The sequence below is a fragment of the Cervus canadensis genome, chromosome 14, assembly GCF_019320065.1.
Source record: "Cervus canadensis isolate Bull #8, Minnesota chromosome 14, ASM1932006v1, whole genome shotgun sequence".
NCBI classification, from domain to species: domain Eukaryota; kingdom Metazoa; phylum Chordata; class Mammalia; order Artiodactyla; family Cervidae; genus Cervus; species Cervus canadensis.
The window spans coordinates 481,513-508,592 of record NC_057399.1 but is presented as its reverse complement, the minus strand read 5'-3'; the positions used below and the strand labels follow the sequence as shown (position 1 = coordinate 508,592).

General features: G+C 49.2%; 1 protein-coding gene across 2 annotated transcripts; it reads left to right on the top strand.

Moving 5' to 3' along the window:
* Nucleotides 1-7,821: 7,821 nt before the first annotated feature.
* Nucleotides 7,822-24,453, top strand: CLU (clusterin). 2 transcript variants are annotated; one of them, XM_043487087.1, is made up of 9 exons: nucleotides 7,822-8,009; nucleotides 11,723-11,839; nucleotides 13,091-13,239; nucleotides 15,530-15,700; nucleotides 17,545-17,953; nucleotides 19,581-19,682; nucleotides 22,838-23,067; nucleotides 23,771-23,940; nucleotides 24,199-24,453. In XM_043487087.1, exons 2-9 carry the CDS (start codon nucleotides 11,761-11,763, stop codon nucleotides 24,206-24,208), a joined length of 1,320 nt encoding a protein of 439 aa, XP_043343022.1. In that variant the 5' UTR covers nucleotides 7,822-8,009; nucleotides 11,723-11,760; the 3' UTR covers nucleotides 24,209-24,453. The 2 variants fall into 2 exon arrangements, with proteins under 2 accessions (XP_043343022.1, XP_043343023.1); XM_043487088.1 differs by lacking the exon at nucleotides 7,822-8,009 and adding an exon at nucleotides 8,878-9,013.
* Nucleotides 24,454-27,080: the final 2,627 nt, after the last annotated feature.

The window sequence follows — 27,080 nt, the reverse complement described above, 5'->3', positions numbered from 1 at the left end:
AATCCAGCATCTTTGTCCTTCACCCCAGGGTACACCATCCTGCCCCTCACAGAAGCTACCCAAATATTTGTTAAAAGAAAGAACAGACAAATGATCCTTGGCTTTCTCCATGCTTTCTTTAGTTGGCTAGATCCAAGATGTTTGGTGAGAAAAGGTCCTAACTCTGTACGCAAGAGTGCCCTCTCCCACACTTCCTTGCCCGCTTGGGATCAGAGGGTGTATGTATCCTGTGGTGTTGCTATGGTAATGCAGATGCAGCCTCAGAGAAATGAAACATGCCGGTGTGTGACTACAGATGGGGCCTGGCTGAGCAGAGCTGGACCCAGGCCTGAAGAGGTTCAGAGGATGAACTCCTGCTCCAAAAGGACACTGGAAAGAGGAGCCCAGCACTGCGGAGTGGTAGGAAAGAGCTGGGGACCCACTGGCCAAAGTACCAGAGTAGCTCAGAGAGGGAAGGAGGGAGAAAGAGGGGGTAAAGGATGATCATAGATCAGGATCATAGATCACAGATGAAGAAGGGAGATCGACTCCTTAGAAATTACACCAGCCTTTGGGTGAGAGCTTTCAGCTGCAACTTCAGGCAATTTCTATCAACAGCCAGAGTGCTGAACCCAGGGCCAACTGGGATGACTTCCCCTGAGGGACCAGATTTTGGAACTGTTAGGATGTGGCTCAGCTGGGACTTGAATGCAGAGGCACCAGGCAGGGTGGGCGGGGTGGGATGGGCTAGGGAGACTGCTTAAAGCTGTTTTTAACTTGAGTTGGGAAGTGTGGGGACAGTTGCTTGTGGCACATATACTATACTTATGTTGAAAGTCTATGGCAATCACTAAAGAGCAGAGGTCATTTGGAGGAAAAAAACGTAATCACTACTGGTGGAAACTTCCATGTATTAATGAAGATAGGAAGTCCCACCCCAGTCCTTTTTTTATACTGAAGTATAGTTGGTTTATAATATTGTGTTAGTTTCAGGCATACAGCAAAGCGATTCAGTTATATATGCAGGAGACCTGGGTTTGCTCCCTGGGAAGATCCCCTGGAAGAGGGCATAGCAACCTACTCTAGTATTCTTGCCTGGAGAATCCCCATGGATAGATGCGCCTCGGGAGTCAGACATGCCTGAGCAGCAGCAGCATACATGATATCATATAATGTTTGTCTTTCTCTGTCTGACTTACTTAAGTAGGGATAATACTCTCTATGTCCTATGTCCATTCATTGGTGGTGTTCTTTCTTTCTTTTTTTTTTTGTTCTTTCATTTTTTATGTCTAAGTTATAAGATCAGCTTAACATCTCCTTCAATCGTAGAGGCGATCAGTCCTGAATGTTCATTGGAAGGACTGAAGCTGAAACTGAAGCTCCAATACTTTGGCCACCTGATTTGAAAAACTGACTCATTAGAAAAGACCCTGATGCTGGGAAAGATTGAAGGCAGGAGGAGAAGGGGATGACAGCGAATGAGACGGTTGGGTAGCATCACCGACTTGATGGACATGAGTTTGAGCAAGCTCCAGGGGTTGGTGATGGACAGGGAAGCCTGGCGTGCTGCAGTCCAAGGGCTGACAGAGTCAGACACAATTGAGCGACTGAACTGAACATTTCCTTAAGTCAGTCGTCTGTTGATGGGAACTTGGGTTGTTTCACATCAGTTCTTGAGCAATGTTATGATTTGCTTGGAATAAAACCTTCCAGGGAGCTCCCCAAACACTTTTCTATTTACTGCTTCAGGAAAAAAAAAGAAACACAACAATTCTTTCTCCTAAAACTCAATTCCTCCACTAATGCCTTTGACTCCCTCCTCCCCCACCCATGCTCCTCTCAGCATTAGGATTTTGCTTCCATTTCTCCTTCTTAAAATAGAGCTTCAGCCCTCAGTGCTCACTGAAATTGCTCCCCTCCTCCTGGTTGCCAAATAGAATAGCCTTTTCAAAATCTTTTTCTTCTTAGCCATTTTGTGGAATAACACTGTAGTGGTCAGGGTGCTTCAGGGACATAGAACCAACAGCTGGCATGCTGGAGGTCCAGGGAAGAGTCAATGTTGCAGCTCAAGTCCAAAGGCAGTCTGCTGGCAGAATTCCCTCTTTTCCTCTTGAGGCCTTCAACTGATTAGACAAGGCCCACCATTCAATGGATGGTATTCTGCTTGACTAATTGAAATCTTAATCCCATTTGAAATACGTTTTCACATCTAGAAGCATCTAGAATAATGACTGACCAAATATCTTGTATCATAGCCTGGCCAAGTTGACACAGAAAACTAACCATCACAAACCATCACAAAGCAGCTCTTTATTGAAATGCTCTTCTTTTCCAGGTTACTTACTTCCAGTTCTCCTTCTACACTTCTTTGACTCCTTTTTCCATATACCAAATAGGAAAGCCTGTTTTCTGAATGTAGACATTCCCTCCCCTTATAGTAGTTGGTGTGACAACCTACTTGTCTTAACAGGACAAAAAATTTATTTCTCACATCACAATCTAATGTGGGCTGGACACTTCCCTAGTGGTCCAGTGGCTGAGATTCCATGCTCCTGTTTGTTTGCCAAGAAAGTCCCTTACCACGGTACCACCTGCACTGCACATAGCAAAATATTCTTGAAAAGAAGAAAGGGTTAGTCCAGTGTATTTCAGAACAGGGTTCAAGCCACATTGGTCATAAAGGAAAATCTAAAACCTATTTCCCTATTGGCCTCCATTTAAAGTAATAAACAATTCCTGGAGGGGGGTGGGTGGGAATCTGTCAACATTCTTGAGTGAAGACTTGTCCAGAGAAGCATTACATTACTCTATCACATTACCATTCCATTGAGGATAAGGCCTTATCTATCTATTTCTGTTTATCATCTATCTATCATCTGAAAGTTGCTCAGTCCTGTCTGACTCTTTTCGACCCCATGACTATACAGTCCACGGAGTTCTCCAGGCCAGAATACTGGAGTGGGTAGATTTTCCCTTCTCCAGGGAATCTTCCCAGCCCAGGGATTGAACCCAGCTCTCCTGAATTACAGGAGGATTCTTTACCAGCTGAGCTACCAGGGAAGTCCTACTGTCTATTATATCTATCATCTATTATCTCTCTATGCTACATGTGCTGTGCTAATTCACTAAGTCTTGTCTGACTCTTTTGTGATACCATGGACTGTAGCCCACCAGGATCCTTTGTCCGTGGGATTCTCCAGGCAAGAATACTGGAGTGAGTTGCCATTTCCTTCTCCAGGGGATTTCTCAACCTAAGGATCGAACCCGTGTCTCTTATGTCTCCTGCATTGGCAGGCAGGTGCTTTACCTCTAGCGCCACCTAGAAGTCCATCATCTCTCTATGTCTATTTATCTATCTTCTGTTTATCACCAATTGTATCTATCATCTATATTACTTGTCTTCAATTCTATATCTATTTATTAATATCTATCTGATATTTATCTATCTATATCTAAGTATACCCAATCTACACCATGCAATATTTGGGCATGTAATACATAATAGACATCTACCTAATGATTTTTATTTTTTATTGAAGTATAGTTGACTTTATATTTAAGTCAATAATATTAGCTTCAGGGGTATAACATAGTGATACAGTATTTTTAACTGTCTATATTTTAGTAAGAGGAAGACATTCTTAAGCGAGACAGGAGACCTAGAAACTATAAAGGAAAAGATAAGGAAATTTCACTACAAAAAATTTTTAAGAACCTCCATAATGAAAGGTAAAAGACATGAGAGCTTGGTAAAAACATCTGCAATACACAGAGGATTATGTCATTTATTTAAAGAGCTCCTATACATTGTTAGAAAAAGGGGTGCACTGCAAGTCAATATACTTCAACGTTAAAAAGGATGACTAACCCAACAGAACAAACAAATAATATGAATAAGCAAGTCATAGAAAACGAAACTTTATTTTAAAATAGCTAGCTGAAAACAATAAACACACAAAGACAGTAAGAGAGCAAAATGTCAGTTTCACCCACCAGTGACAAACATTCAAAAGGATGACTGCATCCAGAATGATGGTCACATGGAAAGTGGGTTTTCTCAGAGACAGTGAGAGTTGCTGCTACCATCAGCCTGTATATATTAACATTAAGATGACACATTCTCTTTTACCCTACAATCCCAATTTCAGAATCTCTTATACCAATAAAGGATTAACAGTGAAGATAGTTTAAGTAATATTTGTCTACTTGTAGGTCCATGATAAGCAACTCAAGAGAGAATAGCATCAGATCTTTTCCCAAAGAGATCCTATTTGGGAAAATAAGGGAAACACAGTGGATGGAGCCGATGTTTCTGGACTTAGGGAAGGACTGAAAAAGCAGTAGGATGCCTCTGCATCAGCTCTAGGCTGATTTTATCACTTATGATTTTATTATCCATTTTTTTTTTTATGACTGAATACACCCAAATTATAATTAGAGCCTGGAGGGTGAATCTTAATTATAGGCCATGGAGTATTTACTGCTTTCATCCATTTCTAGCTTGTTCCACTTCCATCAGTGGTAGTTAAGCTGCTGGCACAGAACTGGACCATGATGGTGGTGGTGATGTGGGTGCATAACAAAGATACCACCGAACAGGGGAGAAATGGTGGGTAAAGCAGAAAGGGATGCACAGCTAAACGTAAAGTTCCTTACTTTCTCCCTGCCCCCTCCCCAATGGTTCCCACACTCCCAGAAAAAAAATCAAGCCCCAAACCCCAAGACCCGACCGCCTAAGTCTGTAATGGGAGAAAAATGACTCAACAGCAGCATCTGCCAAAAAAAGATCAATTCTATATGAATCAGCCAAGTGACTCAGCAGCTGAATAAAAGCTTATCTTGAGTGTTTGTGCAAGGGAGCAGGTGGTCCTGCTCTGGTGTGTGGTCAGCCCTCACCTGTATTGGCAGGCCCAGGGCTCAAGAGAGGTGAGGTGCAGAAGGCCAAAGGGCTGGGGAAGAATTTGCAAACAGTGACAGAGCAGGCAGTGACAAGCCTGGGAAATGCTGGAGAAATGACTAGCAGGCTTCAATTAGCTGGAGGGCTGCTGGCAGTGGGGAGATGGATTGGGTTTTCTCTGCGTGGCTCCAGATGACAGACCTGGGTCTGAGATTGTCCCTTGCAGGAGCCAGACTCTGACTTCAACAAGCTCCACAGACAACTAACTCTGTAGACAGTTTCCTAGATGATTTCGTGCCTGGAGGTAGTGAGCACTCAGTTATTGGGGGCATCCAAACAGAAGCCAGGGTGACCACCTGATGGGAATGTGGCAGTGGTGGTGGTATTGGGGGCAGTTGAGAATCAAGTAGTGGAATCTGAAAAAAAAAAAAAAAAAGGTATAAGGGGGCTTCCCTGGAGGTCTGGTGGTTAAGACTTTGCCTTCCAAGGCAGAGGGTAGAGGTTCAATCCCTGGTTGGGGATCTAAGATCCCATATGACTTGTGGCCAAAACTCAAAACATGAAACAAAAGCAATATGGTAACACATTCAATTAAAAAAAAAAACTTTAAAATAAATATAAAAAGAGTATCAACGAATGTATCTACAAAACAGAAACTGAAATACAGATGTAGATAAAAAACTTATTGTTGCCAAGAGGTAAGGGGAGGGGAGGGATCAAAACTGGGAGATTGGGATTGACCTATACACAGTACTATATACAAACTAGGTAACTAATAAGGACCTACTGTATAGCACAAGGAACTCTATTCACTAGTCTGTAATGACCTATATGGATAAAGAATGTAAAAGAGTGGATACATGAATATGTATAGCTGATTCACTTTGCCGTACACCTGAAACTGACACGACATTGTAAATCAGCTATGTGCCAGTAAAAGTTAGAAAGAATCAACTATGGGGTGAGGGCTGTACCAATTGGTCTCCATGATGTTTTTAGACTATTTAAAATCTAGTTTATGCATTTATGGTGCACTTTTCCCCTTTAAGTTTCATCTTCTGAGCCGTGCGGGCTTAGTGGCCAGCTGGAGTCATCAAGTAATTGCTCCCAGAGGACCACAGTTGGGGCTCTGAATCATGTTATTTTCTCCCAGTCCCTTCTTCTCCTCCCGTCCCCTGCTTCAGCTGACTAAGGCAGATCCCCTTGTCTTGTCCTCCAAAGTCTGATTTTTTTAAGAAATATAATTATTACAGATTTGTGTCTACTGTACCCGATGCTGGGGAGTCACAGAACGGAAAAGTTACAAGGAGCGAGCTCAAAGAGAATCCATCTGGCCTGGCATTGATAGGATGCTAAATAGGTGGCAGTTTCCATAGAAAATGTAGCTGTTACTGATAATTAGACTTTTTCAGGAAGATAAAGTGAAGCCTCAGGGGAGTAATACTGTTGCAAATTCTGGTTGAATTTTTTTTTTTTCCTTCCTCCTGGGCTGATGATCTTCTCACACTTGGCATTGCTCCTGGTGAGGTTGAAGGGGACCTCAGAGATGATACATTCCAGATTCCTCATTGTTTGGAAGGAAGAAACTGAGAACTGAGGAGGTGGGAAGGGGCGTGGGGGGGGGGGTAAAATCTTCGGGCTGGCCAAGGTCACCCAGATCCTCAGGATGGAGCTGAGAGCTCCGTCAGAATTCTTTGCAACAACCACCCCCACCCTCCACCCCCACATACACTTTATCCCTGTTTTTCACTTGCCTAGAAGCTCCCTCTGTGCTCCTTCCTGAAAAGGGTGGGGTCCTAGTTGTCCCGACCTTGGGCAACCAGGGACTGGGTCTGAAGCTGTATGTTGAAAGCTGTGGGCAGGAAAACTCAGACCTTTGCCATACGACTCTCCTCCGACTCCGTCATCTTGTTGGTTTTCAGTTGGCAAGTGAATCAAACTGTCCACACCTGCCCTGCACACCCATCTTCCCCCAGCCAGGGCGAGAACCACCCTGAAGTCCCTAGATCTTTCTCGTAGGGCTCAAACATCCTGGATCAAAGTGCCTGACTGTTTCTTCCCCAGGAAGTATTCATCGCTATGCCTGTGGGGCTTCTGGGTTGGTCCCCTCCCTGCCAGCGGATGGCATAAGGGCCCACCCTTCAGCCCCATCAAAGCCCCCTGCCACAGGGAGTCTGTCGGCAAGCTTCCTCCTGCCAGCGGAGGGAACTTGGGGCTGGTGGAGATCAGTGAGGGCCTTTGCAAATAGGATCAGCAGCATAATATGTGGGGCCCGGTGCACAAGGAAAACGCAGGGCCCCTTGTTCAAAAACGATTGAGAATTTCAAGACTTGGACGGTAGCTCATCAAATAATTCACGGGGCAGCAGGGTCCCATGTTCATGAAGCCCACCCAGTTTGGCTGGGCCTCAAGTGGGGACAACATTTAGTTAAGGTCCTGGAATCAAAGAGTCAGGGAGTCCTTATGATTTCCCAAACGGATGCTCTGTTCATTCCTAAGAGCCTGTTTCTGTTCCCTGCAGCCTAGCAGGTCTGCCACTGTAGTGGTTTGGGAAGCGGTCATTTCATACTTTCTGAGTTCATTCTCTATCACAACATCCCTCTCCGTTACACCCCCGTTATTTCTGATGCTGTTAAATGCAGCCGGAGGAGTGGCGCCCGTGAAAAACTAACGCTCAATCGGGCAGCGGAATTTTGAGTTGTGATTTGGGAGTAGGCACCAGCCGGAAGCGCGTAGCATCCCTCCACTGGGCGCTCGCCGTGCGAGTTAATTCAGCCTCTTCCCTCCTGGGGGCGCCGTGCCCCAGCTCTGAGGCCCAAGGGTGCGATCCCGCACCCCAGCGTCTGTCTACGCCGGAGCCTTTCGCGGTGCCGAAGCGCCCCCCTGCGCCCCCAGCCGAGTGCTGCTCCCGACACCCGCCCCCAACTGCCCGCCCCCCGCATCTCCGCACCCCCTCCCGCGCCGGCTTCCAGAAAGCTCCCGGTGCTTTCTACGGCATTCTTTGGGCGTGAGTCATGCAGGTTTGCAGCCAGCCCCAAAGTGGGTGTAGACGCAGCGGAGGGCTATAAATACGGGCGCCTCACGGTGCCGTGCGCGCGGCGTGGCCAGGAGGAGCGCGGGGCAGCGGTGACCGGTGAGACGTCCCCACTCTTCCAGTTCCCTGCGCAGAGCCTCGCCGTCGGCACGATGAGCGGGGGGCGGGGGTGGCGGTGGCCGCCAGGCTAGGAGAGGATGATCGCTGGTAGTTATAGGGCTGTCAGAGGGGGCGCTTTGGGTGGAGTCGGGAGATCAGGGAAGGCAGGTGACCCGAGCCCCATCGCCTGCGAGCCTGGCGGGGTCCGAAAATTGCTGGGGTCGGTGCACAGGCAAGGACTCGGGAGCCCTTTTGTTCATGAGCTCCAATCACAGTTCTGTGGGGTAAACAGGATAGGTGTTGGGAACATCCTTTTGTAACGATGGGGAAATTGACATTTGGAGGACTGCCGCAGATGCTGGAGGCCAGGCTAGTGAGTGGCAGAGCTGGCCCGCGCTGAGAGCCTTCCTGCAGTATTTTCCTTGGAAAGGCGCTGATATCTCCAGGGGGTGGCAGTCTGCTCGAGCGCGTGACTCATCTTGTTTGCTCCCGAATTCTCTAGTTCCCTGGCTAGTATGTTTACAAGTTTGATGTTTTGATTTAAGTATATGTTGTGTGCGTGCTTAGTCGCTCCCAAGTGTCCTACTCTCTGCTACCCCATGGACTATAGCTGCCAGGCTCCTCTGTCCATGGAATTCTCCAGGCAAGAATACTGGAGTGGGTTGCCATTTCCTCCTTCAGGGGGTCTTCCCGACTCAGGGATGGAACCCGCATCTCTGGAGTCTCCTGCATTGGCAGGAAGATTCTTCACCACTGAGCCACCTGGAAAACTCTTTCTGCTTCGTAATTGACCAGAGTACATCAGAGTAATGTCACACAGCCTCCATCAGATTGCAGACATCTGATTCAAAACTGTCACATTTTATAGATGAAAATCTGGAAGGATAAACAGAAAGAAAAACCTCCAAAGATAAACAGAAAATAGGTATCAGAATTGGGATTAGAACCCAAGTCTTGACCTTCTGACTTACTGAAAAAAAGAAGCTGATTATGACTATTTAAGAGTGAGTATAAGAATTTAAGAGTAAGTATAAATTCTATAAAAGGATGCTCTTGAGAGTATTCGTTGTAATAGTCAGAAATTAAAGACAATTTAAATGCTCAACCATGTGGGATGGCAAAATAAGGTATACCAGACAAAGGATTATTACACAGCCATGAAAGTATGCTTTTAGAGTGTATTTGAAGATAGTGGATGTAAAGGACCCAATTGTATGCAAATGCATAGAAAAGAGGAAAGATACCACAGTGCTAATGTGTGAATTGCAGGTGAATTGTTTTGTTTTTCGTTTCGGTTGAGTTTACTTCTTTGGGGAGGGAGTGGGAGAGGAACTTGGGCTTTGAACCGTGCAGCTTACTCTGCCTGACCTTGTCCTCCCCATGGCTTCTTCTGGGGAAAGGAGGGCCTTTGAGTGGCTTGTTTAATCAGAGCAGTTGGCAACCAGGTGCCCTGGTCCGAAGCTGGGAGGGGAGGGGAGTTAGTGCAAAGGGAGGGTAATTTGGCCGCACAGCCGCTGTTCTCATACTGTCCTTGGGCTAGTATCCGTATCACCTGCAAGCTTTTTAGCACGGCAGTCTCAGAATCAGAATCTGGTTTGATAACAAGACTCCTGGCTAATTCCCACGTACTTTTAAGGAGCCGATTGCTTCATTAAGGCAAAGTCCACAGCAGGGAAGGACTGCAGGTGGCCTCTGTGTGCCTGCTTCAGGTCCTCTGTCCTGTCTCTACATGACACCTCTTCCCACTTCCTTGAAAGATATCGTGCCAGTGCCCACAATTGGTCCTACGTCTATTTTTGAAGGAGTCAGAATTTTCTGTGATGACATAAGACCCTTGTGTTTACAGAACAAATTCAAATCTCTGAGGTCTGTATTAGGTCCATTTTACAGATGGAAAAACTGAGGCTTAGATTTCAGTGACTTGGTGTCAAGGAAAAGAACACTGGACTGGGGGATTGGGAGGGCTGGGTTCTCATCCTGGGGTTGCCACCTGCTTGTAGGCCTTGGGGAGCCCCAGCATGTTTCTGGGTTCTGCCTCCCCTCTGAGGTGGAGGATTGAATGGGAGACAGGTCTCTGTCCCAGCTCTCAGCTCCCATGGTCTCCAGGCTCTTGATGGGAGATCTTGTACTGACCTGTGGGTTTCTGGACTCCTCATCCAGTGCTCTTGCCTTTGACTTCCCTGCGCCTCTTCCTTAGGACCCAATGCTCTGTCTTCTGGTTCCAGCCTATTTCAAAGGCTGGTGTGTGGATTTCTCAAAAGCCTTCACTTACGGGGGTGCTCTGCTGGAGGGGTGTTTCTCTCTGGTTTTGTCTCTCTGGCGTGACAAAGCCTCTGTCCCTGCTTGAGGCGTTTCAGGCCTCAGTGAGCAGCTGGGGCAGCCTGGCAGACCTGAAATAGCGCCCTGGCTCAGCCGCCCACCCACCATCTCTGGGGAGGTCAATGACCCGCTCTCCTCTCCCGCAATGCTCAAGGACCACAGCCCGGCTGTCTTACTAATTGCATTTCAGGAGAGACTTGCCTTATTCATGTTCTCCCAGGGTCTCAGCCTGCGGAGCTGAGAGCAGCTTTGGGCTGTGCATCGTTCCAGGAAGGGGAGAGCCCCTTCTCATTCTTGTTAGGGGAAGCGGGTGAGTTCAGATGAGCAGTTGGGGGGAGGGGTTTCTGTTTTGCAACAACTTCAGCTTTGGGGAGAGGATCCATTGTGTAAGACCAGCCGGTCCAGGGTTCAGGCAGCCAGCCGAGTGTGGTGGGAGGACCTTGGCAGACATGCTGTGGTGGGTTTAGAGAGACCAGCTGAGTGAAAGGGACCTGGCAGAGCAGAGAGGCGCGCCTCCCAGCAGGACTTCTTCTGGGGAGGCTCCGTCCCCCGACCCGGGGGCCCCCCTCCCCCATCAGTCCTTTGGCTTTGCCCCGCCCTGTCTACGCTCCCTGGAGACCACTGTCTTCGTCTTGCTCTACTCCCATCCACGCCTCCTGCCTCAAGTCTCACGCTAGGGATGACAAATGGATTTATTTTCCTGTGCCAACCCAGAGGGTCTGAGGCTGTCAGTGCCTCAGGCCCTCAAAACAGCCTCAGACCCTCCAAAAGCACTTTCAGGAGGTGTCGTGGCGTGGTTGGGGACAGTGCTGTGATCGATTGGTGATGCCTGCTGTAGCAGGCTTGGTGATGTCCACGGCAGGGGGCTGCGCTCTGGGTTGCAGTCCCCACTTTAGGGGGATGGGATAGGCCAGACGAGTGACCCAAGAGAAGTGTATTCAGAGTTGAGTATGATGTGAGCAGGTATCATCAGATAGATGTCCTCTGGATGCAGACAGTTCCTGTGCCTTTTTCGGGCACAGGCAGCTATGATGAGAAGAGAAGGAGGAGGGGGAGGAACAGGGGGAGGAAGGGGAGGATGGAGGAGCAGGAGGAGGGTAGCTTGGACCAGAGTCCAGTGGTTCCGACTCCAGATCCTCGTTTCTTCTGTATGAGGCTGCTTTCCTGGGGTTCTTCCCAGTACCCGCTGCCTCCCACTTTCTTTTGAAGGTGTCCATTGGCAAGACTGATCCTTTCTTGTCCAGTCCCTGGGATGAAAAGGCGGTGATGCGAGCTGAGGGCATAGTGGAGGGCCAGGCCTCAGCAGGGCTCCGGGAGAGCAGGCGGCGGGCTGGGCTGGAGACCAGCGGGCTGTCTAGCTGTTGCCATGACAGTCCCCTGTTCTCTACAAACAGAGGCGTGCTGGGATTCCAGAAGTGGAGGAGGAGGCAAGATGAAGACTCTCCTGCTGTTGGTGGGGCTGCTGCTCAGCTGGGAGAGTGGCCGGGCAATCTCGGACAAAGAGCTCCAGGGTAAGTGACCACCCCAGGGGTCAGAGACCATTTCCGCCCTGTGCATCGGATCTGGTTTGCTCTGCTCGAGCCCCTCTCTGAGCCCTCTGTCACCAGCCCAGGCTCTTTCAGGTGGACCCCAAGCCCCTTCTGACTGCTGCATCTCCTTCAGCTGTCCCCTTCCCAATCTGCTTGGCCCAGGGCCCACACCTCCCCCATGATGCTCCTTGCAGCCTGGACCACTGGGCCCTCTGTGGACTTCCCCTTTGAGTTTCCATAAAGCTTACTACCTGTATCTGCCACCTTGCCACCCAGAAAACCAATGTTCTGGATTCAGCAAAGAGGAAATATCATTTATTAGGAGGGCCTGTCATCCTTCAAAGCCCATCTCTTGCTTCCCCTCTTCTGCTAGGTCCTTCCTGATACCTGTCTTCCCTCTGCTTCACTCTCGTCCTGAGAGCTGACCAATTCTCCAGCGTAGTAGTTAGGAACCCTAATGTTGAGATCAGAGGTGGGTGGGAGTCTGTCTCTGCCCTCCCCAGCTGTTATAACCCTGGGTGAGTATCTTGACCTCACTGTGATTCTTCATCCTCATTTGTGCAGTGGGGTGAAGGCAGTGTTGAGAGTCTTAAATAAAATGCACGTGAAGTGTCCAGCGTGGTGCTTGGCCCAGGATAAGCTCCAGAGAAGCATGGGCTGTTACTTTCAGTACTTCGGTGACATCATCTCATTGTATTTGTCACACGATGTGGTGTCTGATCACAGTCTCACCTCCATGTCCCTGTCACCTGATACCATTCGTCAGAACAAAGGTGAAATTCAGATGTTTGCTTAAACTGCATTCCAGAAGAGATTGTATCCAAAAGGATACTATTTTATATTTTGATGCTTAAACAATTACGCTTCCAGGATTTTTTGTTTTTCCTTGAAAATTTTCTTCTGCAGCTGGTGAGGCTGCTCCTCCAGCGCCCCGGGAGCACACTGGGTTGTTCCTCCTCTGGGGTGTGTCTGCCCCAGTGTTTGCATTTCTGAGCAGCTGGGTGTGATTGATTCTCGGGCCCTGGGTCTTCATTGTGCCCTGGAGATGGAACCTGGAATGGAACCTGGGTCAGGGTGAAGCTGGGACCCTGCAGGCTGCCTGCCAGGGGGACCCCAGCCTTGGCAGCCCCTAGACCCCCTGGCCTTTCTGACCCTTTAAACTGGTTCCAGGGTTGTATTCCCAGCACCATCCCTTCCTCTCACATCATCCACCTGCCTGCCCTTTTCCTGCAGAAATGTCCACCGAGGGGAGTAAGTATGTGAATAAAGAAATTAAAAATGCCCTCAAGGAGGTGAAACAGATAAAGACCCAAATAGAACAAACCAATGAAGAGCGCAAATCACTGCTCAGCTCCCTAGAGGAAGCCAAGAAGAAGAAAGAGGTAAGGAAGAGCCTAGCTGCCCCCACCTTGATCCTCAGCGCTGGAGGGAGGGCATGGGGAAGCCCTGCCAGGTTGCCATGGTGACCCTCCGTCTTTCCTTGCCGGCTGTGTCAGCTGATACCCAGGGCTGTGGTTAACAAATAGGGAAGGTTTATTTGCTTTTGAAAGCTTCAAGGGGTGAGATTTTGGATCTGGTTTCCTTTCAAGCCTGGCCTAGGGCCTGCTGCCCAGATTCATTTCAGTAGATTTTTCTAAACCCTGGTTGTGTGCAAGCTTCAAGGTCGGCTTTGGGTAGGGTCTGTCATTGTCACAGGTTAGGAGGTGGATGTCACCCTACCTTCAGGAAGCTTAACTAGTGTGAGTAATACCTTTGGGGTACAGCAGGCAATAGCCCACATCTGAGTTCTGGACTACTTTGTAAAGAGACATCTAAGTCCAGTGATGAACACACAGAACTAAACTACTGTCGTCCAATAAACAGCTTATTTATGCTGTGCTAAGTCGCTTCATTTGGGTCCAACTCTTTGAGACCCCGTGGACTGTAGCCCGCCAGGCTCCTCTGTTCATGGGATTCTCCAGGCAAGAATACTGGAGTGGGTTGCCATTTCCTCCTCCAGGGGAATCTTTCTGGCCCAGGGATCGAACCCGCTTCTCTTAAATGTCTTCTGCATTGGCAGGCGGGTTCTTTACAACGGGTTCTTTACCACCTGGGAAGCCCAGCTTATTTAAAAAATAGTCTCCTTGAAGGTATCCTCAAATTCTACTCCTATTGCCACCCTAACCCTAATGACGGAGATGCTAACGTGGGGCCTGTGATCCCTAATGCATGGAGTGAAATCATTATAAAGACTCAAGGGTGTTCTCCCGTAAAGAAACATATGTGACTTCATTCAACCCAAGTGCTTTGCAAATCCAGTTGGCCAGGGAATCCATTTATTTTTTTCCTGATAACTTGTAGCACCATTTCTTGGAAGCCACTTATAGAAATGTTGGCCTGGGTGCAGCTCTTTCTTTGGAACTTAATGCCCTTTCTTGGCGTGAGTAGAAATTCCCGCTGTGCTCTGAGAAGGGTGCTAGAGCCCACTGAGAGGTGGCAAGTCTTTTTCTTGAATGTTTGTGCGACTCACTGGAATTTGATAGTTGTCCACCTATGATAAAGCACATCATTTTTGGAAAAAGACTCCATGACTTCCCAGTTGAGGAATGTGGGAACGGAAAGAAAGGAACTACCTGCGATCTGGCCTGGGAGGAGGCATGGTGGCCTTCCCCATTTGGGAGCAAGAGCCAGTGGACGTGGACTGGGGCACAGGGAACACGAAGTAGGGAAGATCTCACATCATTCCTCCTGGACAAACACTCCTAGTGTAGCTTCATTTGGGGGTATGGATGGTCTACTTAATTCTTTGAAGAGTAATACACTCATTTATCAAGATTTTAATATAGAAAGGCCGAAGAGAAAAAGTTTTTCCATAATCCTTTTACCTTAGGACAATTCCTTAGGTATCTAAGGATACCTGCGTTTGATCTATTTCTTACTACTTTTTCTCCTCTATGCTTTTTGGACAGTAGCTGTACTCAAACTCATGAATTTTTTAATGTGAGAAATGCTTATTATAATATTTAACACTTATTATAAACATCCTTGGTAATGCTATCCTGTTTACCATTTGTAGGCACCACAATTTCCTTAACTGGTCCCCTAGTTTTGAGCATCTGAGTTGATGCCAGTTTTTTTTTTTTTTTTTTGCCATTCATGAATATTGTAACAAATATCTTCAGGCATATGAACTTCTCCTTTATTGCAGGAAATCCTTGGGATAGATTCTTGCAGATTTACTGGGTCAAATGTCATGGTCATGTTAGAGAGTTTTGGTAGTAGATGTGACTTTGATTTTGGAAGCTTACCTATTACCGTGATATGTCAGGGGCCGTGGTTGCCATAGAAAAATAAGATTCAGGGAAGCTTTGGAAGATGACATTGAAATTCCTGAAGTTGAGAGTAGAAAGTGGGGTATTTAGTGAGAGGGGGGATGTCTTGGGGTAAAGACTGTAGGTGCAGCATCAGAGAAAGAAGTCCAGATGAGCTCTAGGGGCCAGAAAGGACTAAGGAGCAGGATGAAGAAGGGAGGATGTTTAAAACCAGATGAGAAGGGACATCCAGGTGGCAAATGTGGGTACTTGAGAGCCAGAGCAGGGATGGAAGCAAGCACCCCAGGTGCCCACCCATGTCTACCTCAGGCAGGGGAAGCCTGTGGTTTCTGTGGCTAAGCCCGCCTGTGTCATCCCCTAGGATGCCCTGAATGACACCAGGGATTCTGAAAACAAGCTGAAGGCGTCCCAGGGGGTGTGCAATGAGACCATGATGGCCCTCTGGGAGGAATGTAAGCCCTGCCTGAAACAGACCTGCATGAAGTTCTACGCGCGTGTGTGCAGAAGCGGCTCGGGACTGGTTGGCCATCAGGTGATGAGGGCCCCGCTCCTTCAGCACAGCATGGCTTGGGGCGGGGAGTGCGGAGAACTGAATATGCTTCTTTGACTCTGCACCGAGTTCCAAGTGTGGGGGGGTTTCCCCACCAAGGGGTTCTCCCACACCAGCCGGGTGCCCTGCAGTTCAACTCAAGTTGGACCCCATCTACCCAGAGACAGCGTCAGACCCCACAAGTTCAGGGCTCAGTCCCACAAGACTGCCCCATCACGCCCACCCCCCGACTTCAACAGCCAGTCAGAAGTCCAGGTGGTTACCTCTGCTTCTGACTGACTGGCTGTAGATTAGAGGGTTCCATGACTACTTCCTTTTGTTGCTGTTGATTCGCTAAGTTGTGTCTAACTCTTTGCAACCCCATGGACTGTAGCCTGACAGGCTCCTCTGTCCATGGGATTTCCCAGGCAAAAATACTGGAGTGAGTTGCCATTTCCTTCTCCCAGGGATCTCTTTGACCCAGGCATCAAACCCAGTCTCCTACATTACAGGTGGATTGCCCCCTTAGGTTCAATTAATTTGCTCGAGAAGCTCACAGAATCTGGAAAAACATTTTACATACTAGATAATCAATTTGTTATAGAAGGATATAACTCGGGGCATTTCCCTGGTGGTCCAGTGGTTAAGTATCTGCCTTGCAGTTCAGGGAACATGAGTTCGAAGCCTGGTTGGGGAACTAGGATCCCGCTTGCCACAGGGTAAATTTCACGTAGGTAAAATCATTTTTAAAAAAGCCACCAGTGGGTGACCAGCCCATTGGTCACCCATTAAAAAAATAATAAAAATAAAAGGATATGAGTCAGGAATAGCAAGATGGAAGAGATGCCCAGAGCTAGGGGTGGGGAGTGGTGGGGGGCCTTCACATCTTCTCCAAGTGCAATAGTCTCTTGCATCTCCTTGGTGCACGTGTCTATCAACCCAGAAGCTTTATAAGCTCATCCCTTTGGATTTAATAGAGGCTGCATTACACCAGCATGATGGATTAAATCATTCACCATTGGTCATTGATTCAGTCTCCAGCCCCTCTCCCCTCTGTAGAGATCAGGGGCTGGGGCGAAAAGCACTAGCCCTTTAATCATATAGTTCACTCCCCGACAGTCAGCCCCCATCCTTAGTTGCTTTCCAAAAGTCACCTTCCTAACATAACAAAAGACACCTTAACTGCTCTTATCATAGGAAATTCCAAGACCTTTAGGACCTTCTTGTCAGAAACCAGGCCATATATATATTTCTTATGATAAATCACCATGTCACAGCTTCATTTCACATGCCAGTTGCAATTGATTAGTTCTGGCTGCACTGGGGCCCAGAGTGTGTGATTGATTGGGTAATGTCTGCTATGAGTACAGTAATGTGGGAATGTGAAAAACACCTGTGCCTGGTATTTGCCATCTTAAAAGACTCTCATCCAGCTATTCTTAGCTGCATAAGTTAACAAATGGCTCCATGGTAGGGCAGAGCCCTGTGTCCTCTTTAGCAAAAGGCATTGCTCGATTAGGACTCATGAATTTTGCCCTTCCCCAGAGTCCTGTTGGTTGGCGCTTGGCTGATTGGGGAATGGGGGGGGGTCAAAGAGGACAGAAGACGTGTCTCACATGACGGGTCATGTGACTTTCTTAGCCCCATAGGTCTTCTTACTCCTCCCCGCTGGGGTCAGTAGAATGGAAGGGGGGCTGTCCTGGACATTTCAGAGACGGGGAGCCATTCCCAGCCGGGCCTTCCGCCCCCTGCTGTGACTCTGAGATGTCCCAGGTGCAGCGGGGATGGGCCTGGCCCGTCTTGACAAGGGGGAGGCACCCCTGACTATCCCCCATCTCCTGTCACAGCTCGAGGAGTTCCTAAACCAGAGCTCCCCCTTCTACTTCTGGATCAACGGTGACCGCATTGACTCCCTGATGGAGAACGACCGGCAGCAGAGCCACGTGATGGACGTCATGGAGGACAGCTTCACCCGGGCGTCCAGCATCATGGACGAGCTCTTCCAGGACCGGTTCTTCCCCCGGAGGCCCCAGGACACTCAGTACTACTCCCCCTTCAGCTCATTCCCGAGGGGGTCGCTCTTCTTCAATCCCAAGTCCCGCTTCGCCCGGAACGTGATGCCTTTCCCCTTATTGGAACCCATCAACTTCCACGATGTGTTTCAGCCCTTCTACGACATGATCTACCAGGCCCAGCAGGCCATGGACGCCCACCTGCGCAGGTCTCCCTACCAGTTCCCCATGGAGGAATTCACAGGTGAGAAGGAGGGGGATGAAAGCTCAGTTCTTTGAGATGCTTAACCCAGTCAAACAGGCTGTGATGCTGAAGAGATGTACGAATAGCTGAGGAGCCAAGGACGTGTGGAGGCAGGGAGCCTCAGATGCTCAGATCTGTGCCCAGGACTTGGCCTGTATCATCTCAATCCCCGAAAGAGCAACCTGGGGAGGGGGCCGCCATCCCTGTTTGACAGGGGGTGTAGGAACATGCCCAAAGGTTCACGGATATCCATGTGGGCTCAGTGGTAAAGAATCTGCCTGCAATGCAGGAGACGTGGGTTTGATCCCCAGTTTGGGAAGATCCCCTGGGCTGGCCAAATCTAGCCCTACAGGACTTGTAACTCTGGTCTTCTTTTGAGTTTTCCAGGCTCCTTCCAACAGCTGGTGGATATGAACTATTTCCTCTAGGGTAGGGATCCCCAACCTCTGGGATTTAATGCCTGTTGATTTGAGGTGGAGCTGGTGTAGTAATAATAGACATAAAGTGCACAGTAAATGTAATGCTCTTGAATCATCCTGAAACCATTCCCTACCCACCCCCTCCCTGGAAAAATTGTCTTCCACAAAACTGATCCCTCGAACCAAAAAGGTTGCGGACCACTGCTCTTGAGGGCTAGACCCCTTTGTCTTGGGAACTCAGGTGCTTTATGTGGCTGCCATGCATATATTGGCAATGAATTATATAATCAGCTCACTGTACAGTTAAGAAAGCTATTTTTGGCTATAACCTTAGGGTCTGGTAGAGAATGAGCACAGAGAGTATCTTTTGAATGAATGAAACTAACACGGACACGAAAAGCCGAAACTTTTAGAAGTGATTTTTTTCATTGAGCCAATAGACAGTGGTCGGCCAACCCCATCGCCTAAATGCTACAGTTGGACCAGCACTGGGTTTTGGCTTGTAATGGATTGGAAATACAGGAGGGTACTGATTTAAACAGGTTTCCCTGGTGGCTCAGTGTTGAGGAACTCACCTGCCAATGCAGGAGACGTGGGTTTGACCCCTGAGTTGGGAAGATTCCTTGGAAAAAGAAATGGCAACCCGTTCCAGTATTCTTGCCTGGAGAAGCCCATGGACCAAGGACCATGGCAGGCTACAAGGGGTTGCGAAAGAGTCTGACACAACTTAGCAGCTAAACAACAAATTGACCTGAAGAAGCATTTCCTGCATATCCATAAGGTGGGGGGGGGGGGGTTGCCCTGTGTTATAAGGAGGTTCCAAGGTAAATCTTATTCCTGCCTTCAAGGAGCTTGCTGCCCCAGGGGGAGAGAAATGAGCCAAGACAGAATGCAGAGCAAAATGGGTTATGATCCCAAAGAGAAGTATGCACAGCAAAGGGGGCGTGAGGTGGGAGAGGGGTCAGCAGGTGGAGGTGGTGAGAGGGCGGCCATGCCCAGCTCAGGGGGGCCCGGGAACCATCTCCTGGTCCCACTGCAGGGAGTCCCACTGCTGGTCCCAGCCTGTGTCTGTCTGCAGGCAGACAGCCAGATGCCAACCTGCTCTGCCCGCAGAGTCATCTCAAAGGGCTTGACAGTGGTGCGGAAGGGCTCAGAGAGACGGGGGCAGCCCCTGTTGCACTGTGTGACGTGTCCGTGTGTGTTCCCAGCAAACAACGACCGCACTGTGTGTAAGGAGATCCGCCACAACTCCACGGGATGCCTGCGGATGAAGGACCAGTGCGAGAAGTGTCAGGAGATCCTGGAAGTGGGTGAGTCAGGGAGCCCTGGTCTCATGTGTTTTCAGGTCCCCAGCACCTCACTGGGGTTGCCTTAGGGGGTCAGGTGGGTGGGAGTTTAATGCCGGCTCTGCTGCCTTCCAGCTGTGGCTCTTGGTGCGGGGGGGGGGGGGCTGTCCTTTGGCTCTGCTTGGATCCCCATCTGGGGTTGAGGGTTAAGATGCAGAGTTGTCCCTGAGGTCAGGAGACAGAATACTTATCACATCAGCTCACAGTTAACAGGCTGACTGTGGGAGGGGTGGCTGTGCTTTCTAAAAACCTGTCCTCCTGTGACTTCCTCCAGTTAGTCTGTTCCCAGAGGCCAAACCTAGTACACATCTTCATTTTTGGCTGCAGATGATGAAAATTTAGACAGGATGTTGTTGGTGTTCTGGTGTTTTGTCGCTAGGTCGTGCCTGACTCTTTGCAACCCATGGACTGTAGCCCGCCAGACTCCTCTGTCCATGGGATTTCCAAGGCATGAATACTGGAGTGGGTTGCTATTTCCTACTCCAAGGGATCTTCCCAATCCAGGGATTGAACTCAAGTCTCCTGTATGGACAGGCAGATTCTTTACCACTGAGCTGTCGAGGAAGCCCTTTGACAGTATGGACTCCATTAAAACTCTTGCCATGTGTTTGTTACTAAACACCCTTCTTCTAAATACTTTACCAAAGAGTTTAGTAAACTCTTCTCCCTAGAATAACTGGGGTGGCTGCTTTTCTTACAGAGGAGGAGACTGAGTCAGAGGTTTGGTGACCTGCCCAAGGTTACTGGACGCCCCTCCTGGGGGATGTTTGGGAGGTGTTCCCCGCCAGTGCTGCTGTGTTCTCTGCCCTGAACATACAGTCTCTCCTTGGGGTACCTTCGCGATCTGGCCACCTTCCCTGTGGTTGGTTGGTCTCTGAGTTAAAGGAAATAGTTCCCTTCTGCTGTTGCTCCCTGTTTTATCAAGGGGACTGAATTCTTTCTACTTGGAGGCAAACAGCTATAAAAGCAGTGACACGCTCCCTGGCTCACAAAAGCCTGTTTTTGGAAGGAAGGAGTTAATTATTTCCCTCTACTGAGTGAATCGATCCTGGGGGGTGTTTGCATTGCTCTTACTTAATTCTTTTGGGTGCCTGGGGCGGCCCTTCAGAGTCTGGTTAAATATTCCTCGTCTCAGTGCTGTGATTTTGGAAGCCACTGTGAAAGTACAGGTACTATATGAGGCTGACCTGTGAAGGCGTGAGGTGAGTCCACGAACCCGCCTCTTAGGTTTAGCCTACAAAATATCATAGTTAGAAAACCATAAATCACATAGTACGCCATGGTGAGAAAGTCACCTTAGGGCCAGAAGAAGAGACCTCCAGGTGCCCAAGCTCAGTTTTGTGCCCCTGGTACTGATCTTAACCGTCACTGATCACAGCTTCCTGAAACACTGGTTTTCTTTTCTACATTGAGGAAGACTTATGACCTCTTATCTAAGGTGCTTGCAACCGTTGGAGCATGTGCCTGCTTCCTGGGACCTCCAGATTAGACTTTTGCCATCTCCATTCTCCTGGTATTTTGGACCAGATCATTCTTTTTTTTTTTTTTTAAATGATAGGTTTCATCATTTTTTAAATATTTACTTAAAAACTATTTTTATCTGGCTGCACTGGGTCCTAATTGTGGCATGCAACGTGGGATCCTAGTTCCCCAACCAGGGATCAAGCCCATGACCCCTGCATTGCAAGGCAGATTCGCAAGCCCTGGACCACCAGGGAAGTCCCTGGACCAGATCACCGTTTGTGATGGGGGCTGCCCTGTGCATTGGAAGGTGTTTAGCAGCATCTCTGGCCTCCAGCCCCTGGATGCCAGTCACCTCCCACTGCACCGCCCCCGACCCTGCCAGTTGTGACAACCAGAAGTGTTTTCAGACCTTGTCACATATCCCTGGGGCTGCATCGCCCCCAGTGAGAGCCACTGCCCTCGGCTGTGTCCCGGCTCCCAGTGACTCTCCTTATTTTCAATGACTCCCTGGCACAGAGAGTTTAGTCACTGTGCGTATTTCTCAACCCAGCTAATTGTTCATAATCCTATGTCTTGCCCCACCTGACATTTTATTTTAATGTAACAGAAATGGTTACAACCAGCATGATGAAGCATGCAAAGAACTCCTCCTTTTCCCTGCCTTGCTTGAGTTTCATGTGCTCTTTTGGGGATATTTTTCAACAATTAAGGGAGAGAAAAACAGAGTGTTTAAATAGAGAGTGTTGTTTCTAGCTCTTGTCTACCTGACCATCTGCAGGGGGTGGGGGTGGGGACCAAAGCAATGAACTTCCCTACTCTGGTGAGGTTGGCAGCCAGCCACGGTGGGCAGGTGGGCAGACCTGGACCCGCACCCCTCCGTTCCTGTGTGCTTGTGGTCTGAGGATCCTGGCTGGCTCTTCTGCTACCTTGGTTCTTGGGGCCAGAATTTCCAACTCTATAGATACAGGCTAGCTTGGAGAACTTTCCAGAGCCACAGACTGAGGAGCAAGAGCCCGAGTTTAGGAGTTAAATTTCTGGGTTCACCATCCTGACCTCCCCAGTCATTCATCCTATGACTTTAGGCAAGTGATTTAGCCCTCTGGTCCTCACTTTCATTGCTGGACGTCAGAATGCATCAGACTATTAGCCATCACTGCTCTCCAGAGCGTTCAGTAATGCCTGGGCATAGGCATCGCGGTACCGGACAAATAGCAGCCACAGATAACATCCACCAGATTTCTGGAAATGATTCCTGAATGGACAGGGCAGTGAGAGGATCTCCTGGGCTGAGCACACGGAGCCCGGAGGCCGTGCTTCTTGAGGTGTGGGGCAATGCCCCTCCTTGCCCGTCTCCAGGGAGACAGGGTCTTGCACCCCAAGAGAAATCAGTGATGTCACTAAGACAGTTTACTTCAGCTGACACCATCTCCGAGAGCAAGACTTTCTCGATGAAGATAGCCTGCGCTGCTTCACACTCGGGGCCAGCTCTCTGCTTTGTCTTGGGCTGACCCCGAATGCTTGGTGGAAAGGGGGCATTCTGAGTAGCTCTGCCTCAAGTCCCGGCTGCCTGACCTGGTTGCCACTGGTCTTCATCCCTGTTGAGCTCTCCCTTCACATTTCTGTCATCTGTCTGTGTTCTTTGCATCTCTGGGCAGACTGTTCGACCAGCGACCCGAGTCAGACGCTGCTGCGCCAGCAGCTGAACGCGTCCCTGCAGCTGGCGGAGAAGTTCAGCAGGCTCTACGACCAGCTGCTCCAGTCCTACCAGCAGAAGATGCTCAACACGTCGGCCCTGCTCAAGCAGCTGAATGAGCAGTTCACCTGGGTGTCCCAGCTGGCCAACCTCACGCAGGGCGACGACCAGTACTATCTGCAGGTCTCCACGGTGAGTCCACGCTGGTCGCGCACGGCCTCTGCGCTCACGGTGCGGTCTGGAGGTCGTGTGGTCCTCCCCTGGGGGTGAAACGGGATCAAGATGTTCGCGGGGGCGTGTCTGCTTTTGATGGAGCACTGGTCCTACTGCAGGAAGCAAACCCTCAGGCACAGTGGTGCATGGAGGCCCCATCGCCCAGTGAGGCGGAGTGCCACAATCCCATTTTATGGGTGAGGAAAGGGCGAGGTTCAACAGCTTCCCTAGCATCTCCCACCTGAGGGGCGATCACCCGTCCAGCTGCAGAGCGAGAGCTCTTCCTGGAGAGCTGCCCTGTCCCACGCAGGAGGCCTCATGAACTGGCCCATTGTCCAGTGATAAGAAGCTTCTCTCTAGTACCAGAAAGTGTTTCTTTTTCTCTCCCTGATGCCTTTTCTACCACCACCTGGCCAGTGGCTGCCCAAAGGAAGCAGGCAGCTCAAAACCATATTTTACTTGGTGGGGCTCCCCCGGACTGGCCCTTTGTGGAAGGCGTTTACCCCCCACAGACTAGTGTGTCTGGGTTAGGGCATTTCTGTTCCCCGAGTTGTGTAGAACGTGGAGGTTAGTGAAAAGCAAAGGGGTCCGTGGATCCGAATGAAGCCTGACTTTAGCTGCCAGCCGAGTCCGTGTTGACTGTCATCCCCGCCCCCTCGTGACCTTTCTTTTCTCCTTCCAGGTGAATTCCCACAACTCCGACCCCAGCATCCCATCTGGCCTCACCAAGGTGGTCGTGAAACTCTTCAACTCCTTCCCCATCACGGTGATGGTCCCTCAGGAAGTCTCCAGTCCTCACTTCATGGAGGACGTGGCGGAGAAAGCGCTGCAGCAGTACCGCCGGAAGAGCCTGTGAGTGTGCGCCCCCCGCCCCACCGCGGTCTGCTGGGGCCAGCAGCATCCTGGGGGTCCAAAAGAGTGGGGGCAGAGGACCCAGCCTGGGCATCACTGGAGCTACGGCCAGAGCCCAGGCAGGAAGTCAGGAAGCTACTAGGAAGTGTTTTCTTTCTTTGGAGGGTGTTCTTTCTGGGTTGGTGAGAGTCAAAGTGTTGATTGCTTCTTCTCAGTGACTATCAGCCCTCACCTTCCCCTCCCCTGCTTCTTTTTCAGGGAGGAGTGAGGCCTGAAAATTGCTTTTACAAGTATGGGGGCGTCTGCACCCATTGCCCCTGAGATGAGCTTCAGGCCCCTTTAGAGAGCTCTGCACGTCGCCAGATGACCAGGCCCTGGCTTCAAGGTCCTCCTGACCCCACCAGCCTCTCCTTCCTCTGAACTCCTCTGAAACGCACTAATGCCTGCGTTTGCCGATCACGGGAAGAACTTGCTCGCATGCCACTAACTCAATAAACTGCCTTGTAATCTGAATGCTCTGCTGTGTCCTCTTTTTTTTTGACTGCGCCCTGAGACGTGTGGGATCTTAGTTCACTGTGGTTTAGTCGCTCGGCCTCTATTGGTCTCTATTGCAGAACCTGGTAGCCCACCAGGTTCTTCTGTCCATGGACTTCTCCAGGCAAGAATCCTGGAGTGAGTTACCATTCTCTTCTCCAGGGGATCTGCCTGACCCAGGGGTCAAACCCACATCTCCTGCATTGGCAGGCAGATTCTTTACTGCGGGGCCACCAGAGAAGCCCCTTTTAGTTCACTAATGAGTGATCAAACCCACGCTCCCTGCAATGGAAGTGTGGAGTCTGGACCACTGGACCACCAGGGAAGTCCTGGTGTGTCCTCCTTATGAGGGTTGTTTTGTCTGTCTATTTTAACCCCCACATGTCTTCATTTGGATATGGAAAAAAAAAGAGAAAAGAACAACCAATGTCTAAGGTGGTATAGTCTCATATAATTGAGAATAAAAGGAGTGGGATGATGAAGTTGGCCCGGTTAAGGATTTCCTGCTTTTAGGAAGAGATGTGCCCAGTAGCCAACTAAAACACGTTTCTGAAAAATGAACCTTTTCCATTTTATTATAAAGCAGATGTGTGCTCTGATTGAGGTTAGGGTGATCTCCCGAAGGAATACATTGAAAATTAGGGTGTACATGGGGTAAAAATAAGGCATACCAGTTATTTTAATACATAATTGATATTTTCCTTCTGGAAAATGTACTCCCCCCAAAAAGCAAAATGAGGTTATTTTCTTTAAGTTGTCAGAGCTTAGAATCCCTGTGAAATCTTCTTGACTGTGGCATTGTTTGGTTACTGTCTGTTCTATACAACCTTTATATCCCTCCATCGACCTTAAGAATTTCTCTTCTGCCTGGGTTTTTCCTGATAACTTTCACCCCCTCAGGGCTTCTCAGGTGTCTCAGTGATAGAGAATCCACCAGCAACGCAGCAGACGCGGGTTCGATCGCTGGGTCAGGAAGATCCCCCGGAGAAGGAAATGGCAACCCACTCCAGTATTCTTGCCTGGAGAATCCCATGGACAGAGGAGCCTGGCGGGCAACAGCGCATGGGGTGGTGAAAGAATCCGATCCGACTTAGCAACTAAACATTTCACCCCTCATTCGGAAATATAGCTGGCCTGCAGTACCCCCAGACTGCCACCAGGTGGCACTGACTAACACAGACTTCTCTCCATATTAAGAAGCCTTTCCATTTATGAATCTGAAGAATCCTGTTCACCAAATATACATAAAAGGGAAATAAAAACCATCTGGATGCACCGCAGGTCTGTAACAAAATCCACATGTAAATTAAAAGCTTAGAATATTCTTAGTTTACTTTTCCTTGTCTTGTCTTAAGTTATAAGCACCCTTGCCAAACGTAGACAGCAAGCTCGACTAGCTTATGTCCACAGAAGCTAGTGCTTTAGTATTGCTAGCAGGGAAATTCAGAGGAAGGTGTGTGTGATTCACTTAAAGATACACATTAATTAGGGTTATGGTTCAGAAGGCATTTGCTAAAGTGACCATAACTGTGAATTATATATTACATTAATGTCACTTATTACATCTCACAAATTATTTTGTTTTCCACGATGCTGCTGGATGTTGGAAGTTACTATACCCAATTGTTGCTTCTTTTTATGCAACCTCCTTTAAATTCTAGATTTGCCCCTTAAAAGACAGAGCCTAGGACTTCCTTGGTAGTCCAGTGGTTAAGACCCACGGGGAACGTGGGTCTGATCCCTGGCCCAGGAGATCCCACATGCCACAGGGCAGCTAAGCCTGGGCACCACAGCTGCTGAGCCTGCGCGCTTAGAGCCCATGATCCGCAACAAGAGAAGCCACTGCAAGGAAAAACCCAGGCACCAAACTAGAGAGCAGACCCCGCTTGCTGCAACGAGAGAAAGCCCCCATGCAGCAACGAAGACCCAGCGCCACCAATAATACCACCTGATGCGGAGAGCTGACTCATTGGAAAAGACCCTGATGCTGGGGAAGACTGAGGGCAGCAGGAGAAGGGGATGACAGAGGATGAGATGGTTGGATGGCATCACCGACTTGATGGACATGGCTTTGAGCAAGCTCTGGGAGTTGGTGATGGACAGGGAAGCTTGGCGTGCTTCTGTCCATGAGGTCACATGGAATCAGACATAACTGAGCAATGGAACAATAAAAGCCAAAAAAAAAAAACCTGAATCTAACTGTGAGTTTCACTGGATGCCCCTTTCCCCCTCCTGTTTCCCTCTTTGCACAGTGACCTGGTTTGAGGGTCCTTGGAGGTCCCTCCATCCCCGATAGAAATCTCAGCCTGAGGCCCTGGAAAGCCGGAGGCAGGAGATGAGGTCACCAAGGTGATGGATGAGACCCGATGGGGATCTTCTGGCTGGGCGTCTGTGGATAATGGGCTCTTGGTTGCTGGCTTCTAGGATCTTTGTGGCAGACAGGGAGCAGGACTTGATGTTCTGAGAAGGGAGGGCTTGACCTCTGCCGGTGAGGGGGTGGTGGTGGTGGCACAAACCCCACTGTCAGCCTTTACGTCGCCACTTGACTGCCTTCTGCCAGAAACTTGTGATAAGATATCGTCTCTGATGACCGAGAGGTGAAGTGA